The sequence below is a fragment of the Neovison vison genome, chromosome X, assembly GCF_020171115.1.
Source record: "Neovison vison isolate M4711 chromosome X, ASM_NN_V1, whole genome shotgun sequence".
Classification (NCBI taxonomy): Eukaryota; Metazoa; Chordata; class Mammalia; order Carnivora; family Mustelidae; genus Neogale; species Neogale vison.
Window position 1 is genome coordinate 17,692,474 of NC_058105.1, and position 19,044 is coordinate 17,711,517.

The window sequence follows — 19,044 nt, forward strand, 5'->3', positions numbered from 1 at the left end:
AATAGGAGAGGGTCACATGGGAACCTACAAGGTCAGGCAACTTCAAAGGAGCATCTTTTGCCATCTCTAAGCTTATGGTATAAATTTGAAGTGGTGACCCTGAGCCCAGGCAACTTCCTCTACCATCAAAACTCCAAGTCCTGTTGATGAGATACCACTTCTTTCTATGGCTGGAACAGGTTATTTATTTATTAGATAGAGCGCACACGTGAAGCGGTGGGTGGGGGCAGGGGCAGAGGGAGAGGGAGAAGCAGCTGGATCCCAGGAGCCCGAGATCATGACCTGAGCTGAAGGCAGACACTTAACCGACTGAGCCACCCAGGCGCCCTTATTAGAAACTTTTCAACAAAAATAAGGTTCATAGGCTTTTAGCAGGTCAGCCTTCTTTAACTAGAAACCATTCCAGGACGTCAAATTTCTCTCCTTCTTCCTCAAGGAGCTCTGGAGTTCCAGTACGAGTCTTGGCGTTTCGGAGCCAGTTCCCTTTTCTCTAAAGGCTTTCTTTTGTTCTACATGTTTAATTTTTTTTCCATGTTTAATTTTTTATTGTTTGCCCATCTAAAGAGATTATACAGTCTGTAAATCTATTTTCAAGTTATAAACTGTGTGCATGCCTGTGTTTTCAGACCTAGCTAAAGTACAGAAGCATGCTTCCTTAGGCCGCATCCCTCCCCACCAGAATTCTCAGGATTCTCCTATTTTAAACTTGTAGATCTGAGTTTAAGGTCTCACCTCTTTATTTTTCTACACTGTAATCTCCCTTATGTACGCTTGAACTGAGGAAGTTCCATACCAGAAGTGTGCTATCCTAGGGTAGAGACCTAGAGCAAGAAAGGGAAGCGGCAGAGCTAGCTGCTCCCCCTCTTGGTGGGTTCTGGGAAAAAAAAATTTTTTTCTTTTTTTTTGAAGTAGAACTGCTAATTAACATAGCTGAATGGGTTGTCTCATGAATATGCTAATCAGATGCTCAGTTCAGGGGGCTTTGAAAGAATTGCCAGGCAAAGGAGTAGAAATAATAGAAGTGGGGCATAATCCTTGTTTTAGGACCACAACATAAAGGCCCACCCCAAAATGTCGTGTTTTGTGAGAGACCAGTTGTTTTTAAAAGAAGCATAGTTCAATCAAACAACCAAAATAGATGATTAAAAAGATTAGAGCTGCCATGTTAAATATATCTCTGAATCACATAGTAAAAATGAAGTAACAAGTATGAAAATACATTTTTGCTTCACTTCCCGAATCAAATGGTTTGTATGCTGAGGAAATCTTAAGGAAATGGAGATATCTGAGGCCAGCCCATTGCAAAAAGTGTTAATTCCTCATTTTAGGGAACAAATGCAGTAACTTCAGGAAGCAGAGCACATTGAATTGTCAGCCCGGTTCCGTTGTGAACCCACTGTGACCCACGGCAATTAACTGGGTCTCAGTTTTCCCATCCATAAAATGAGGGGGTTGAGCTCGATGGTCTCTATAAAGACCCTTTCAGTTCTAAAACTTCTGTGAATCTTCTAAACATGTGACTGGACCAGCTGCTTTAGTGAAAGGTCTCACAAGATGTTAATTAGCCGCCTGTCTGGTACCCTCTATTTTCCTGCTATCATTTCTTAACTCCACTACTTTCCCCAGGTCTTTGAAAACCCTCCCATGAGCCTGAAGCTTGTTAACTCGAATAATAGTAGAAATTTTCTGAATTAGCTTAAAACGCACATAAAAGAAATAATTGTCTGTCCCATCTATCTGCATGGGCCAAGTGTAAATCAAAGTGGCCACCCTTCCCTTAAGCCCTCAAGCCCCCTTGTTTTCTATCACCTCACAAAGGCAGGACGCGTCGCACTCTGCAGATTTAGCCAAATCTGTGTTTTAATCACTGCCTGGAAATTTCCCAGAGTGCACAGCGGCCAGCCCTTCATTAGGCCGGTCGGGAAACCAGCGACCAGTGCGGAGGCGCAGGGAGCTGACGGCTTTCGCATTCACAGGCCCGTGAAAGCAGTGACCTCAGTGGGAGGAAGCTGGCCACTCACCTTAAAAGGCAAATGTGTCCGACTAAGCTTCATGGCCATTAGCTAAGCTGAAATTTCTGGAATTTTCCTGACCTCTGACCACCACTATTTCTTCAGCTACGTCCTTTTATTCTTGTGCTCTGCCCCTCCATGTCGACTGACTAAAGACCGCTGGGGAAGGTCTTTATGTATATTAAAAAGAGGATATATAAGTATATCCTCTAAAATAAACATGTAGTAGGAATGTAGTACATACATCCATCTTAGGGGTGACTTTTAATTTTTTTTAAATTTTTAAAATTTTTTTTAACTTTGTTTTTTCAGTGTTCCAAAATTCATCGTTTATGCACCACACCCAGTGCTCCATGCAGTACGTGCCCTCCTTAGTACCCACCAGCAGACTCACCCAACCCCCCAACTCCCGCCCCTCCAAAACCTCAGTTTGTTTCTCAGAGTCCACAGTCTCTCATGCTTCGTCTCCCCCTCCGATTTCGCCCCACTCCCTTCTCTCCATCTCCCCATGTCCTCTGTGTTATTCCTTATGCTCCACAAATAAGTGAAACCATATGATAATGGACTCTCTCTGCTTGACTTATTTCACTCAGCATAATCTCTTCCAGTCCCGTCCATGTTGCTACAAAAGTTGGGTATTCATCCTTTCTGATGGAGGCATAATACTCCATAGTATATATGGACCACATCTTCCTTATCCATTCATCCGTTGAAGGGCACCTTGGTTCTTTCCATAGTTTGGCAACCGTGGCCATTGCTGCTATGAACATTGGGGTACAGATGGCCCTTCTTTTCACTACATCTGTGTCTTTGGTGTGGGGTGACTTTAATCCTCACCTCAGATTTGATCCATTCAGATGTTTAAAAAAAAATCGTTGCTTTTTTTAAACCTCTTCTGTAGTGCAGTGGACAGCATTTCACGGGACAAGTATCTTCGGAGTTGGAGAGAGAGGCAGAGACACGTGCTAGGCCTTCTGGCCATCCTGCAAATGTTGCGCTCTTTCCAGATCCTAATGTCGGGGGTCTTTGATTTCGTTGGACGGCACTACTCCTCTTTTCTTTACCATTCTATTTTCTTTTCCTTCCCTGTGAAGGGGACTAAAATGCCAGGCATTTTGGCTAACTCTTTTGATAATCTCTCTGTAAAACTCAATGAAAAAGAGACATTGGCAGCTTACTGTAATCAAATCAAGAGCTCAGACAACACACATTTCCGTATTGTCAAAGGTTTTCTGTCCTGTGAGTTGTTATCTGAAGTGTGACCAATTGTGGCGCTGGCGTTGGCTATCTCGCCGGGTTGGGAAGGCTAGTGAGGCTCGAGGGGAGCCCCGAGCCCCAGCGCTGTGGGCCTCTGCTGTTAGCTTTGACTTCTTAAGGAGTCACAGCATCAGCAAGAGGCAGCTCCTCTGTTTGGAGGCAAGTAAATAAAATGGAAGAGCGTCAGCTGAAAGCCTTTTATCTACTTTGTTGGTTCACTGCACTTTGAGCCTGGGAGTGGAGAACGCTGTTGTTCCTCTCTGCCCACCTCCTTCTCTGTGTCTGTCTGGCGAGGCGAAGAAAAGGGCGTATTTGATCTAGCACTGCCTCCCAACTGATTGACTGGGGGAATTCTCCAGCCTTCCTTGTTTATTGTCCCGGCCCAGCTCCATCCCCCTCCCCTGGAAAGCCATCGAAACTCTCAAAATAAATATGACTCAGAGTGTTACGTTTACACACCTTTTTCAGAGGTCAGTGTGTCAGAAGTCTTGAAAACATTTATACCCTTTGAGTTAGTCATTCTACTTTTTGGTATTTATCTCAAGGAAAGAAAGATTTCTGTGCAAGCGTGTTCATCACAGCATTACTTCCAATAATGACAAACAGGAAATCTGTCTAAATGTCCCATGATGGCTCTGGCCCATCCACATGCAATTGTTACCGGCGAAGTTTCTGAAGGATCTCTAATCACACAGGAAACGCTAAGCTCATGGTGTCACCCGAGAACGGGGTACAGATACGATACGATCTCAAGCCTGTAACAATACATATCTTCATAGGAAGAAGAGAATTCAGTAAAGCATCATTGTTGTGCTTTAGTAGTGGGGTTATTGGCAGTATGTTTATATTTTCTTTGTATCTTACCAGACTTTTTAAATTGCTGCAATTTGAATGGGACACTTAAAATTGTATCTTTTTAAATGAAAGAATGTAAGAAATGCTTTGGTGGCGTTTTAAGAAAATATCTGGGTGGGGTTTTTTTTTTGTTTGTTTGGTTTTTTGCCCCCTAACATATCACACTGGTCACTATAGACCCTATGTAGACAGAAAAATGCATGGAAACCTCCAGCAATTAAGTTAAATGAATGGAATGAGGGAAATAAAGTACTTTGTGACTACATGAGGGTACAGTATTTTTCTGGTTATAAAATGTCACTGAAAAATTTGGGTGAACAAATTCGAGAAACGTCTGTTGAAAAAAATTACCCCAGGTCCGTAACACCTGTTATATTTGCGTCAACATTTTTGTCTCGTCTTTTTTGTGCAGGTAGATGCAAATTGGAATCCTAACAGATTACAGTTACCGTGTGTCCCAGTTTTCTCTTGATAATAGGTCATGAGCACCTAGACCATATGAGAAGGTTTCTGTGGGAGTTTGTAGAATAGATCCACATAAAGGTTAGTATAGGGAACCTCTGGGCTGGCTGCTCCAGCCTCCTGGCTTCCTTAACTTCTTGAGTCCACCTCCTCTGGGCACCTGAGTGAGAAGGAGTACGTGCGTCAAAGGGAACTGGCTAGCTGGTGCTGGTGTACCCTTGGTACGGATGACATGGGGTCCAGGAGAAGGCTTAAGAGCTACGACCCCATGTCTCCGGCTACAGTAGCCTGGGACGGGTGCCACGGGAGATACCATAAGGACCTTTAGCATTCGGAATGGATTACCCAAGAAAATGAGCCTTGTGGGTGTTCACAGCCCCTCGTGAGGACTGCAGTTGGCTGTGGCGCTGTCATCCTAGGGGAGGTCTGTGTATGTGCGGTCAGTCGATGAGCATTGGTCACGTACGTGTCCTCTTAGTACATCGCACCCTAGCAGGCACTTTGGAGGGAGTAAGATCATGCCAAGACAGAGGAAAGTGCCTGCCGGAAACTTCAGCAGACATTCCCGAAAAAGCAAGGCAGAGGGGGAAGATTATCAGAGACCGAAGTTGGCGTTTCTTTGCGTTTCATTTCAGTGGGTAAGATGCGTGTTTCATTTCCTTTTTCTCTTTCATTTGTAGATGCTTACGTTAGCCATTCTTGCTTAAATGCGAGATCTCCAATGAAGGGGTGACTAGAACTCGAGTTTTCTTAACAGGGAGAAAAGTATGATTCGTAGCACTTACAAGGAGCCCGCTTTTCTCAGGAATTTTGTCGAGGTGGTAACTTACTGTTCGCACGCCGTGCCAGGGCGGTGAACACAGTCTTTACAGTAAAGGAGAAATTAATCCTTCGACGGAAAAGGAGGTTTCCTAATAATATAAATACAAGGTGGCAGTTTATAACACGCAGCCAAGTGGATTGAGTAGAAAGGGCTTCCAGTCTCTTAAGGTTGTGGGTTAGTTCTAGAACGTTTTCTAGCTCATTAATCAATAGCCAGTCGATTGTTTATAATGGAGTAACTGATGGTGTTTAATAGTAGAACTGGGGCCTTTTGACCTCTGTCAAGAATTTTGAATGTTTATTTGATGCAAGACAAGTGGCTGGGGATAGAGAGGAACAGGATGTTCCTCTTCGTTGTTTTAAAAGACAGGATATTGCGTAGAAAACTTTTATATGGAAAAGGCGACCTCTCGTTCTAGTTTTTCCCATGTTAAACGGATACTACTGACATTCAGAATAATCCATTTTAGAGCTGGAAAATATTTGCAGTCCCATAGCTCAGCCCTTGTACTGAGCGGACTTCTGGCAGATGAAATACGTGGGGAGGGTTGGGGGTTGACCTGCCGCTTCATTCTTAATTTTCCTTTCCCCGTTTCTTTGCTTAAACTTTAACCCTGATCTGTGTTTATATGTGTGTGATGTGTGTGATACTCTCTTTTAATATAAAGCCTCTCCCATGGGCTGAGGTTTCTCCCTTCGGTGTCTTTCTCTTGGTGGTCGCCGCCACCCTTGCAGATGTCAGGGACATTTCACCGCATTGGAAGCTGGGGCCATTAAGCATTTCCTTTGCCTAAATTGCTCCCAGTTTTATACGGCCGTGGGTCTTCTCAACTGACCTCCAGCAGCTTTGGCTTAATTTATGTTCCCCGAGCTGGATACTATTCGACTCTGCCAAGAAGGATAAAAACCAGCCTTAAGAGATTTTTAAAGTGACTGTAGATAGGAAGAAACCCTTCTTCACTGAAGTGAAGAACACTTCACTGATTATAAGAATTACCATTTATTGAGATCTCTGGTGTGCTGGCCATTATCCATGAGGTGAGCAGTAACAGCCTTATGTTATGGGTGAGGCCCAAGAGAATCAGTGACGTTAGATCTTCCGTCCAAGGCCACACAGCTCATAGGTGAGGGATCCCACATTTCGCCCATGTTTCACGCCTGTTTCGATATGCACCCACGAGTCCTGGGAGTAGCAGTTGCTTGATCCTTAGAATGTAAATACTTTAGCTGAAAGCTGAGGGAGAAATACACCCTGATCAACTTTGACTCTGTCTTTCAGATACCTGTAGCATCCCTTGAAACAGACTCCCTCCCTGGCATTTTCCATGAGTACAAGCAGTTGTCACAAGGGAGATCTAATTCCCGATGATCTAAGCTTCTGATCGTTGTGGAGTCCTGGGTACACTGTTCTGGCGTGTCCTCTCTTAGCCACCAAGTGTCTTATAACTGGCTTCAGGCCGAATGATTAAGAAGGAGTCATTGCTAGGTATCTGGGGCCTGGACAGTTGTTCAGTTAAGACCAGACCCTAATCCTAAATTCTGAATAATGGGGGAGAAAAGTGAAGATGAATGTTACAGTGATTAGTGAAGTTGCTAATGATGGCCGGGGACGGGGACCAGGACCCGAATGTCTAATTCTGCTCTATTTCTCATTGAGAAGGAAGTATCCTAGTAGGAAAGGAGGAGTTATACACGAACCTGTGGAAGCTGGTAGTTTGATAGGAGGAGATCCCCTACCCCCTTTTCTCCTTTTTCCTCCTTACAGCAAATTATTATGCTTTGGGGGCGCCTGGGTGGCTCAGTGGGTTAGGCCACTGCCTTCGGCTCAGGTCATGATCTCAGGGTCCTGGGATCGAGTCCCACATCGGGCTCTCTGCTCAGCAGGGAGCCTGCTTCCCTCTCTCTCTCTGCCTGCCTCTCTGTCTACTTGTGATCTCTCTCTGTCAAATAAATAAATAAAATTTTTTAAAAAAATTATTATGCTTTGGGTGATATTGGACGTAACCAGTATGGATTTTGGAATTTAAATTATGTCTGCCATCCTTACATGGTCTCTGGGGCAAAAGGCATAGATCGAATATTCTCATTTAACAGGGTCAGTAAAAGTAAGGGAGTTTGGGTCCTTCAGGTCCCTTGGCTTTTGTTCTGTTAACTTCCATAGGCAAAAGAGATACTTTAAAACTCGCTGTATGAAATGACGGATTAAGGATTTTATAGGTGCTTTAAAAGTCTCTGCACGTGAAAGCATGTGTGGAGTGTAGTAAAGGTGAGCTGGATGAAGGAAGTAAGTCTTCTTGGGAATGTTGATTACAGCCTGATTGGACAAGAAGGTTAAGATGCATGATACAACTGTGTGCTTTGATTTGAGCCCATAATAGCCACTCAGTACGTACTTGTCAAATTGTGTGGCCATTAGGAGGGATTCATGGATCAGATTTTAACTTGTTATGTCAATTTTATAGAATTTTTGCATATAGCCCACTCAAACAATCTTTGTATTTGCAACTTATATGGCTATACTAAAGAGTCTTAAAGTGGATCAGAAAGGAAATCAATGTTCTGAACAATCAAAAGAATTAGAACATGTATGTAGCACCAAATTAACTCCTGTTTAAATTAACATCACGCACAGCACACACGCAATCCTACGTGCTTGCACACAACCCTTCCTAGACAGAATTTGAGTCATGGGAAACAGAACAAGTTCCCTGGTGGTACTGGACAGAAGGCATGCTGGTTTGAAATCCGTTCTCTTAATTAGATCACTTCTCTTACACTCCAAAGCAGCTACGTTACAGAGAGTAACAACTAACCCATGGGTTCTTGATCTCAGTGAGGAACTCTAAGACTTTTATTCCCCCCCCCCCCATCAAATGCTCAGTGTCTTGGCATTTCTTTGACCTGGAGCCCTTTGGAGCCTGAATAATGAACTCTGACACTGTACAGCTGTTTTAAATTAAAACACCTCTGAAATGCCTCCCTGCCCCCACCCTTAAAAGCTATACAATTGTGGGTGCCATTCCCTAGACATGCTAGTGTGTATTCAGAGTTCCTTATTACATGAGTCATCAAAGCACAAGGCAAATAATTTCCAACATCCTACTTCTACCCTAAATGATGTGTGCCTATTTTATGAGCAATATAATAAAAATCCAATATTAGGGAAGGACCTGTGGTTGCCTTTGGAATCCTCTCTTCTGGATTGCGAAATACTAATAGCAGGGGATTGACCCAAGGCTCGCGAATAGATCTCAGTGACCAGCCTTTAGTTTTCCAGCGCGTGCAAGCTACTTGTGCAGCCTACCAGGCGCGTACTGATGTGGCTCGGCATACCTTCTTTATCGTGTCCCCAATGAACCGGCAGCTAGGGCAGGGCTGCTAGGGAATCGAGCAAGGTATGGGAAGTGGACCAGATGACACTTTCATGTTGCTTCTTACCCCAACACGCCCCCAGCTTTGAATTCTAGGAAAGTGCTACCTGCCTTCTGGACACTTAGTTGAGAGACTTCTGTACAAGAAAATTTATCCCCCCACCCCAAAAATTATAAATGACACCCAAGAATGCAAGAAAAAAATGGAAAAACCCAAGTCATTGGAAAGATGTTTTCCTCTAATTAAAACGCTTAACGTTTACAGTGGTTCCCTAACATTAGGGGAACCGGAGTCCCAGATGGCTGGGCTCCATGCCCGGGGTCTCTGATCTGGTGGGTTTAGGGTGGGGCCCAAGAACTTGCATTTCTAACAAGGGCCTTGCTGATGTGGTGTTGCTGGTGGCCTGTTGTGGGACCGCACTTGAGAATCACTTTGGATTCTGGAGAGAATTAGAGGCCTCTCAGGTACCTGATTTGAGTAATGCTTTTCATATGGTGCCCCTAGCTCCTTGCCATACTTTCTGGTCTTCTTCCAGGGAGCGACCTTGGGTAAAAACACCAGGCCGTGCTTGTCATGGAGGACACGAGTTGACTTGCGTGCCTCTCCTCAGGATCCCCCCCGCCCCCGCCCGCCCTTTTTAGCCCTTCAGAGGGACTCCATTTCTCCTCTCCTCCTTGAAGAGCGCCCAGGAAATACAAAACAAGCAAAACTTCAACCAAAGGGAAAGGAAAGAGCCCTTCTCCCCACAGAAATACCCCACAGACAAAACACACATAGTTTGGGAAGCTGGAACCCAGAAGACGGTGGCCTTTTGGGCTCAAGGCACCATGTGGTAATGAGCTGCGGGCACAAGTATGGAAGCTCTTGGAAGTACGCAGAGTCACCCACACCCCTTCCAAAAGGCTTACAGTGTTTTCAGTGCAGGTTTTGAGAGACTACTGGAAAGTAGTTTTCAGCCTCTCATTTGCCTGCCGGACGTGAGAAGATAATGGATAATGGCTCTGCCACGCTATTGCATTTCGAGAAGATTGCTAATGTTCTTCTGGCTTCAAAGGAGGCACCAGATTTTTTCTTCTACTCCATGTTCTCTTGGAGGTACTTTCTTAATGTGGTCCTTATAGTTCGCTTTAGTATTTATTACATTCTCTGCTCGTAAACTTAATATCTTGAAGTGTTTATTTTTACACCAGCCATAGATTCATTAAGAATGATTGTTACAGATACACCATCAGCTCTTTCCTTCTTTGAACTGCCTCACAAAAGCTTCAGGAAAAACGAATTTGCCCTTTGTACTTAAGAGATTAAAATCTTTCAGCATTCAGGCCAGAAAGTAAATGTGGAATAACCAGGTATTCTTACGTATTTTTCTCCGTTATTTTCCTGTAGCCCTGTAAATGCACGAAATCCGTGGTGGAGTCTGCTAGGCATTGCGTGTCTCTCTCCCTCCTCTCCCCTCACTCCACCCTTTTCCCCCTCTTCCCCCAACAAAGAATCTCATGATGTTAGCATATGAATCCTTTAAGAACCCACATTCAACTTGGATACCCCAATTTGTGCTAATGTCACAGGGAACCCCCTGAGAACTTCTTTCCAGAAAACCTCAGCGCTAGCTTTTGTGGTATTTCATTATGTTTCTTGGCCTCCAGCATGTACTAGGCAGTGTTCTTGCGTGTCACGTAGATGTAAGGAGAAAAGGAAAAAAAATGGGTCCGAGTAAAACAACATGTTTTGAAAATACCTGTTAGGTGTCAGGTTTCAGTTAGGAGGCATCGTTAGCTTTGGTTTCGATTCTTGCTGTAGAAAGTACTTTTATCCAGCTCTTTATTTACCTTGTGACTGAACGAGAGATGTGTGTGTATATATGTGTGTGTGTGTGTGTGTGTGTGTGTGTGTACATACATGCATGTGTGTGTATTTTATATTGACTCCTGAGAAGCTGTTGGTCTAAAATAATTATTTTCCCCCTCTCTTAGGTGTAAACACGTGTCCATGACTTTGTGGCTTGTGACCTGGATTTCCTTTCACTGACATGAAAAGATATCCACCTTATATAGGAGTGTGTTTTCCAATTTCATTTTGTCATTTTTTTCCCCCAGCTTTCAGACTGACCTGAGAGACCCTTTGATACTTAATTACTGAAAATGTTTTCTTCCTTTTTTTCTTTTGTCTTTAGAATTCTTCAAAGAACTACTGGAAAATGCAGAGAAATCCCTGAATGACATGTTCGTGAAGACCTATGGCCGCTTATACATGCAAAATTCTGAGCTATTTAAAGATCTCTTCGGGGAGCTGAAGCGCTACTACGTGGCGGGAAGCGTGAACCTGGAAGAAATGCTAAGTGACTTCTGGGCTCGCCTTCTGGAGCGGATGTTCCGCCTGGTGAACTCCCAGTACCACTTCACAGACGAGTATCTGGAGTGCGTGAGCAAGTACACGGAGCAGCTGAAGCCCTTCGGAGACGTCCCTCGGAAACTGAAGCTGCAGGTTACACGTGCGTTTGTCGCCGCCCGTACTTTTGCTCAAGGCTTAGCAGTCGCGAGAGACGTAGTGAGCAAAGTCTCTGTGGTAAGTGCTCTCTGCATCCCATGCCTATGTTTCTGTTGTTTCATTTCAAAAGAAAGTTTGGGGGGTGTTAAGGGGGCGCATTCGATTGGGCGTCAGACTCTTATTTTTGGCTCAGGTCATGCTCTCCGGGCCGCAGGTTGGAGCCCTGGGTCGGGCTCCACGCTCAGTGGGGAGTCTGCATGGGGTTCTCTCCCTCCTTTGTCCGTCTTGCTTGTGCTCTCTCTTTGTCTCTCTCTCAAATAAATAAGTTTAAAAGGAGAAAGTTTGGGAGGTTGGAAAATCAGTAGAATTCCATGGGCTGGATAACCATTTTCTCCTGTTCTGCTCTCTTCTTTCTCTTGGCGTTTCCCTCACACACTTTGTTCTGATACAGGTACATCCTGGAGTTAGGGACCGTGCTGTGATGAACACCATCCCATAAATGTCATTCTTTCCAGTGCTTTCTCTGGTAGCGATTCTTGGAAGCAGAATGCATGTTCACTTTGGAATCTTAATTTTCCGAAGTGGGTCTACCATGGCCATGCTCTTCAGCTCCTGTTCTCCTTCCCCTCCAGAGAAAGAAGCAGGCGGGCTCCGTGTTTGTTTGCTTTGAGTGACTGGGTTTGGGGCCCCCGCCTTACAGTCTAGAGCCGTATTGAACATGCGTTAGTATGGGTTTCCTTGTTTTAAGGTGTACTTAGCACTCTTTAGAAGGCAGAGCTTTTTATGACAGTTAGTGGGTGCCCCATGCTCTTGACCTGCAGCTTTGTTTATATAAAGGGTTACCGATGGACAGAATGAAAATCGTACTGTGTAGGCAAGAGCAGGTGCAGTGGGGCACATTTCCGTCATTTGTAAAGTAAAAGAACTGGACAGTGTTCTCTGAAGCCAGTAAGGAGGTCGTTCAGGGGCCTCCTTCCAGAGACGAGAGGCAAGGGAGATGGGTGGAGCCTTCCTGGAATGGAGACTCCGCCTCTGTGCCTTTCCCTCCTGGCTGCACCAGAGGAGCTTTGCTATTCTCGCTTTTCAAAGTAGAGGGTTGTTTTATTTTGTTTTGTTTTTAAGATGTTGTTTATCTATTTTAAGAGAGAGAGAAAGCAAGCAGGGGGAGGGAGAGAGAATCTAGAGCAGACTCCCTGCGAGTGTGGAGCCTGGCACCGGGCTCCATCTCCCGACCCTGAGATCATGACCTGAGCCAAAACCAAGAATTGTACAGTTAACTGCCCGAGCCACCCAGGTGCCCCTCAAAGCAGAGTTTTGAGCAAAATTTCAAGAGAGGAGAAAGTTCTCTGACTCCTTCAGTCCCTGCTCCCCCAGAAAAAAAAATGAAATTTGAAAACTTCCTGAAGGCCTTTCTTCCTCTTACCCTTCCGTGACTTGATATCAGCAAAGAAACCGTAATCTGGGGCACGTTACCTTAGGAAGACTGATCTTGGTGCTGTTACATTTCAGCTCTCAAAGGAAAAGTCAGATTATGATCTGTAGTCTATGTTCATTGTATTTTCTAATATCGGCGTAAGAGATGTTTGTGTAGTTATATGAGAATACAATGAATACAAGGTATAAGGCTTAATTTACTTTGAGTAAACATTGCTTGCCAAGTGTTCAAAAACTTGCAGACAGAAGGATAAGCAGCTCCTTGTTTTGAGGCCTGAAGGGAGTGGTCAGACAACTGGAATATCAATCTGATGGCTATGAGTGACCAAGGAATGTATGGTCCAAACCAGGATGCTTGCTGTCTAAACCACGAGGTTCTTATTTGCTGTCCCACCCAGACGGCATGTGCCGCTAAGTTTGAGGCAATCGGGGCTGCCTTGAGCAGACCAGGCTTCAGCGTTACCCTAGTTAGAGAGGAAACTTTGAGGTTAGTCCAGTGAAGGTGAGATTCTAAAGAATTGTGTACCATCAGACGTAGGTGTTTCTAGGATGTTCCATCCCAGGACTGGGTGAGAAAGGAGGCTTAGCTGATTGGTCGCCTTCATTCTGGCAGGTCTGTGTATTCCCTCTCCTCTCCAGGCACCTGAACTCTCAGGGAAGGGCAGTTCTTTCCAACATGTTCTTGTTGACTCCTTTTCTTCCTGATACTCTCCTTATAAATGGTGGGTGAGAGCAAGTTTGGGGGAGGGTGATGGTTATAATTAAAGGAATAATCTGATTCCTGAACTTCGGCCAACCTCAGCAATCATTAGGAATCCTCCAGATGCTCATCTCAGAGCCCTGAAACAAGGCACAGTTGTTTACATGGTAGCTCACCTAACACACCAACAAGTCCTTGTGTTCATCATCAGCTGAACAGGCAGGGAGGCAGGGCTGTGTGCTTTGAATGAGAGAGAGAGAGAGAGAGAGAGAGAGAGAGCGCGCACGCGCGCAGACACTTGAGCCAAAGAGAAAGGTATGAAGTAGAATGTCCTTTGCAAGCATCTAAAAAATGGTTGCTTTCCATTAGCCATCCCTCTTTCAGCTCTTGTGAAGAGGAGACCAAACCAGCGGAAGTCTGGTTCACTTCACTTTGCCAGCTGGGAGCCCCGCTTCAGAGAGCTGAGGTTCCCGAAACTCCAGCTCATGGTGGAAGGCAGTAGATGAAATAAGGAAGTGATTTAGAGACCCTTCATTGCATATTTATTTATTTTTATTTTATTTTTAGGAATTTTATTTATTTGGGAGAGAGAGAATGAGAGAGCGAGCCTGAGAGGTGGAAGGTCAGAGGGAGAAGCAGACCCCCTGCTGAGCAGGGAGCCTGATGCGGGACTCGGTCCCGGGACTCCGGGATCATGACCTGAGCCAAAGGCAGTCACTCAACCAACTGAGCCACTCAGGTCCCCTCCCTGCAGATTTAGAAAGTCAAGGGCTTAGAAGGCTTGCTGCTGTCCATCCTACCCCACCTCCCAGGGTAGGGAGAAGGGAGCAGTTGTGGCTTCCTCGTGTCCCATTCTTCTTGACATGGTTCTCAGAATTCATGGTGGGAAATCCATAAGATTGGCTTTTGTATATAAGATTCAAACCCGCTTAACTATACAATAAAGAGTATGTGACTCAGAACAAAAGAGTCAAAAGTTCTGGTGTTTTTTCTGGTATGAATTTTTTTTTTTAGCAAGAGATTTCCTGTGGACCTTAGTATTGTTAAGTTGTTTGAGAAAGTTCCTTTCTAAATATAACCCTAAATTTGCTTCAGAATTGATCTGTAGTCTATGTTCATTGTATTTTCTAATATCGGCGTAAGAGATGCTAGGGTAGTTATATGAGAATACAATGAATACAAGGTATAAGGCTTAATGTACTTTGAGTAAACATTGCTTGCCAATTGTTCAGTTAAAAATACTCTTTTGTGTCTACTTGAAAAGTTGAATTTGTAACTGGAAACTTTTTAGTACTGTTTTGCTTCCCTACTGAGCTTCTTCTAGACTTAAGGACTGATTTGAAATCAAACCGTCCGACTAAGTTGGGTCATGCTATCTAAATGACACAAGGATAAGATACTCAGACTTCAGGTCAATTTCTAAAGGAGTTAAAACACAAATTCTTGAAAAATTTCTCATCTATGCAATGTTTCTGGCTAGAATTATGTAAGGAACACTTGGATATTTGAGGAAATACTTATTAACGTTAATTTCTGGAGTATGACTACCAAATAGATTTTAATTTAAGATACAGTGGTATGGGGAAGACAGTAAATGATCCGCCTATCAAAACCTTATTTCAAATTGTACATGTTGGAAGCAAAGTCTGCAGTTGCTGTCCAAGGGTGGTCTGCAGGCAGGACTAGAGCAACTGAAGAACTAGACATTCCTTCTTCTGGTGTCAAGTAGAATGAATTACCTTGGGCTTGGAAAAGACCACTCAGAGTGAAGAACATTAAAGACAGTCACCTCACCCGCCTCATCTACAAAGATGTCTCTGAAAGTCAAGTAGGAGAAGCACTGGGGTCTTGGCTTAGTTCCCACCTACTTAAACCATGTTCCCACTTTCTCTTTGGAAGTGGATGCCCTGTTCTTCCAGATTACTTTTGCCACACAAGGGTTGTAGGTAAATGCTGAGCAATGACTTGATTATCACTAAGCCTTTTAAAGGCCATTGGCACCAGTAAGCTAAGCTTAACTTCAAGGGAAAGTCATGGCGCCGTCCAAGTATCCTTGCCTTGCTTCAGATTTTTGGGGCCCAAACATGGAGTGACTGCAGCTTACTCCACTGAGCTTTACCATTACAACTGCAGAAAAGTCCCTTTAATGAACAACAAATGGTTCAAGATCACCCTGGCACTACACGTCTCTGTATGACTTAGCCCTTCGTTATTTGTCATGGTTCATGATGCATTGCTTATTTACCTGCTCTAGCAGCAGTTTTGCCTGGAAGGGTGAAGTCTGTTGCGGTCTTTGAAGAATGCACGAGTGGTTCCATGCACCATGAAAATGAATAGCTCCTGTGCCAAAGAGAGTTGCATTCTCATGGTTTCAATTAACACTGACATAATGGGACTATGTCTACTCCCCCACCCCAAACTCCAGGGGCTATAATTAGAAAGCAGTTCCTTACCATTGTGATGTCTAAGTGATTGTCCTGCCTCAAGAACAATTTCCATTCCCCCCACCACCCGCCCTTTGATCCCGTCTGTTCACAGTGCCCCAGCACCTATAAGAGTACTACACAAGTTATTTTGCCATTTCCTGCATCATTATAAATGTAAATTGTAATAAAGTTCTATCCAAAAAGCTTTTAAGAAGCTGGGTGTAGACACTTGTTCAACCCTGAGTATTTGTTTACACTCATAACCTTAAACAACCAGAAGAGGAAGGTGGGACTCTAACTGACAGTGGGGGACGAAGTGGGGGACGAAGTGGGGGACGGCAGGAGCGGGTGGAAAGGGTTAAGGACTTGAGACCGCGTGCTCTCAGGACAAAAATCTCTCTTTTTTTTAAAGGTTTTTTTTTTAAGGGTTAATATAAGGATACTTCTGTTTTATCTACAGCACATGGACAAATACTCCTGAATGGGCCCTGGTTTGTTCCACATATTTTGTTATGTCTTTAAAATTCTGTTATCAGGGCACTAGGAACATCTCATCCTTCTTTTTTTGTGTGTGTGCAGTGAATTCAAACTGGGAAGTTGTTGGGGCACAGGGGTGGCTCAGTCAGTTAAGCATCTGGTTAAGCATCTGCCTTCGGCTCCGGTCAGGATCCCAGAGTCCTGGGATTGAGCCCCACTTCGGGCTCCCTGTTCAGTGGGAAGCCTGCTTCTCCCTCTTCCTCTGCCTGCTTGCTTGCTCACTCTGTCTCTCTCTCAAATAAATAAATAAAATCTTAAAAAAAAACCCTAGGAAGTTGTTGAATAAACTCATCACATCTCACAGCATGTTTGGGTCCCCTATCTTTTTTCCCCCCATAATTTTGGGAAATATTTCCCCTTATTTTTATTGGGTGCTTATGTTACCAAGCAACAGAGAAAATCTAGGTCTTTTTTGTTTGTTTGGGGCGATTGGCTTTGCAGACCAAAAAAATGTTGCAGCAAATGTATGTAAGGGACTGGAATAAACTAAAAGGAAATGTGTTTTTAACTTGAGTGCAGCGTGTTGACTGCCATCACTGTGCAGTGTGGCTTAAGGCTCGTTCGGAATTACCAAAATGAAATCCAGGCTGCACGGAGAAGTCTTCTCCAGCAGTTTTCCTTTTCCAGGCCGCTTGCAGTAGTTTTTAATGTGGTGGTTAGAAAATGCAGGTTATTGAGTAGAAAGTCTCGATCTATATTAAAAGTCTTTGCAGGGAAGGAGACTTTTCTGTAGAGGCTTTTTATAGCAAAAATGGTGTGCAGATGTCTATTGGGGGGCAGGAATGAGTGTCTCACAAAAGGGAAATGAGGATTCTAACCCCCGCTCCCCCCACACTCCTACTGACTTTTTTTTAACTGTGAAACATAGACAGCCTCCTAAAATCCTAAGGCACTTCAATGCTTAGAAAGACATTGATCAGTTTTGCAGGATTTTATAAGACTTGGAGATTGGCTTTTAATATCTTGTCATTATGGGTCAGTAACTTAGATAGATTTTGATTTGAGGACATAGAGAAGTATTGAGTCCAGAGGATATCCTGTTTCTACCGTACTGTCCCCCCAAACTAAACAAGTCAGACCACCTCATTCTTATATAAATAATGTCAAACCCCTTTTCTTACATAACATCCCACTTTTTAGTAGAAATTAATCACCTCTACTGCATTTAGCCCCAAGTCTTTCAAAATATTAAAACTTTGGTGAGATAGATGTACTGTTTGCTGGCATTTTTGTTTAAGTGAGCTCTTTTTTTTTCTTCTCTGGGCAACAGTGTTTACTGGAGCTTTTGAATTCTCTGTGAGCAGGAGCCGGTGGGTGGTATGTGTATATATATATATATATATATATATATCCCCCCCCCGCCTCTGTGGTATCTCGACCCATTGTGAAGATAGAGCATTGGCTGAGTAAGTCCTTGTTGTTCATTAAACAGTTATGTCATCTTATCCAAGGGGTGTAGTCAAGCACATCCGCCATGTGGGTGAATCCTAACTTGCCCTCCAACGTAAAAATGATTTCATTTGGTCACTAAATTTGTAAACCGCAAATTCTTGCCAGAAAACCATCCAGCCTCATAGCTGAGCGTTCGCTGTGTGTGGTTCCCCTGTGCTAGGTCTGGGTCCCTACGGAGAAGGACCATGTTCCATGTGCTGCCCTCAAGTTTCTTTTCATTGTTCCTGAAATGCAGTTACTCAAGGAAGCCATTCTCATGCACATCAAGGAAGCCCAGGGCATGGGCTCTAGAACCAAAATGGCCACATTCAAATCTTGGCCCTGCCCTTGAAGATCTCCTGTGAGTCCCTTAATCTCTTTTGACCCCTGCTTTCTCGTGTGAAATGAAATGGTAATACGCCTCTCATAGGATTATCGGGAGGTTTAAATGAGTTAATACACGAGTTAATACATGGAAACTTAAATGAGTTAATACATGCAAAGTACTTAGAAGAGAGCCTGGCACATAGTAAGTTCACTTTAACTATCATATATCAATAAAATCAATAAAAGCTCTCAGTAGACAGGCAATTCTGACGTAGAATATCCTTCTCTTTGGTTTTGACATGAAGATTCTTCATGATCGTGAAACCATAGAAGCAAAATAAACATTTTTTCCTGAGACCATGCATTCATTCTTTGTGTTAGTGGTTCAGAGGGGTAAGGGAGGAGGGTACAGTACAGTTTTGCCTCCTTTGTTTCTAAATGTCATTTAGAGAAATAACTACTCTGTAAAAGAGGTCTGAAACATGTGCTTTTTAGCAAAGACTCATAACCACCCCCCACTCCCAATCCTACTGGCATTGGGGCTCAACAGAGGCTTCTAAACAGAAGGAAGACTTCAAATGTTAGTCAAGAGCTGTGGTGCAAAGGAATAATTATGTTGAACATTTTAAGCGGCATGTTGGGCCACGGAGTATCAATATATAACTGACGATTAAAAGGTGACCTTGGAGTATAGTTGCCCCTTGTGTTAATCCCCATGTGCAGGATCTACCACTTGGACTTGGGTCCCCACATAAATGTACTTTAGTAAGTTATTTAGGGACTCCAACAATTGATTTGGGGGCTTACGAGGGAGTGAAATGTGAATGAACTTGAGTTTCTTTTTTTTTTTAATTTCTAATTTTTTAAGGGTTTGTATTTATTTGAGAGAGAGCTTGCAAACGAGTGGGAGGAGAGACAGAGG

At 43.8% G+C, this 19,044-nt stretch overlaps 1 protein-coding gene across 1 annotated transcript in view; it reads left to right on the forward strand.

Annotated features, from left to right (window-relative positions):
* The window catches only part of GPC4 (glypican 4), a 106,314-nt gene that overhangs the window by 74,262 nt on the left and 13,008 nt on the right, over positions 1-19,044 (forward strand). Inside the window, exon 3 of the mRNA XM_044235865.1 lies at positions 10,954-11,345. Coding sequence (XP_044091800.1) covers positions 10,954-11,345 — 392 coding nt within the window. The remainder of the gene's footprint in view (positions 1-10,953; positions 11,346-19,044) is intronic.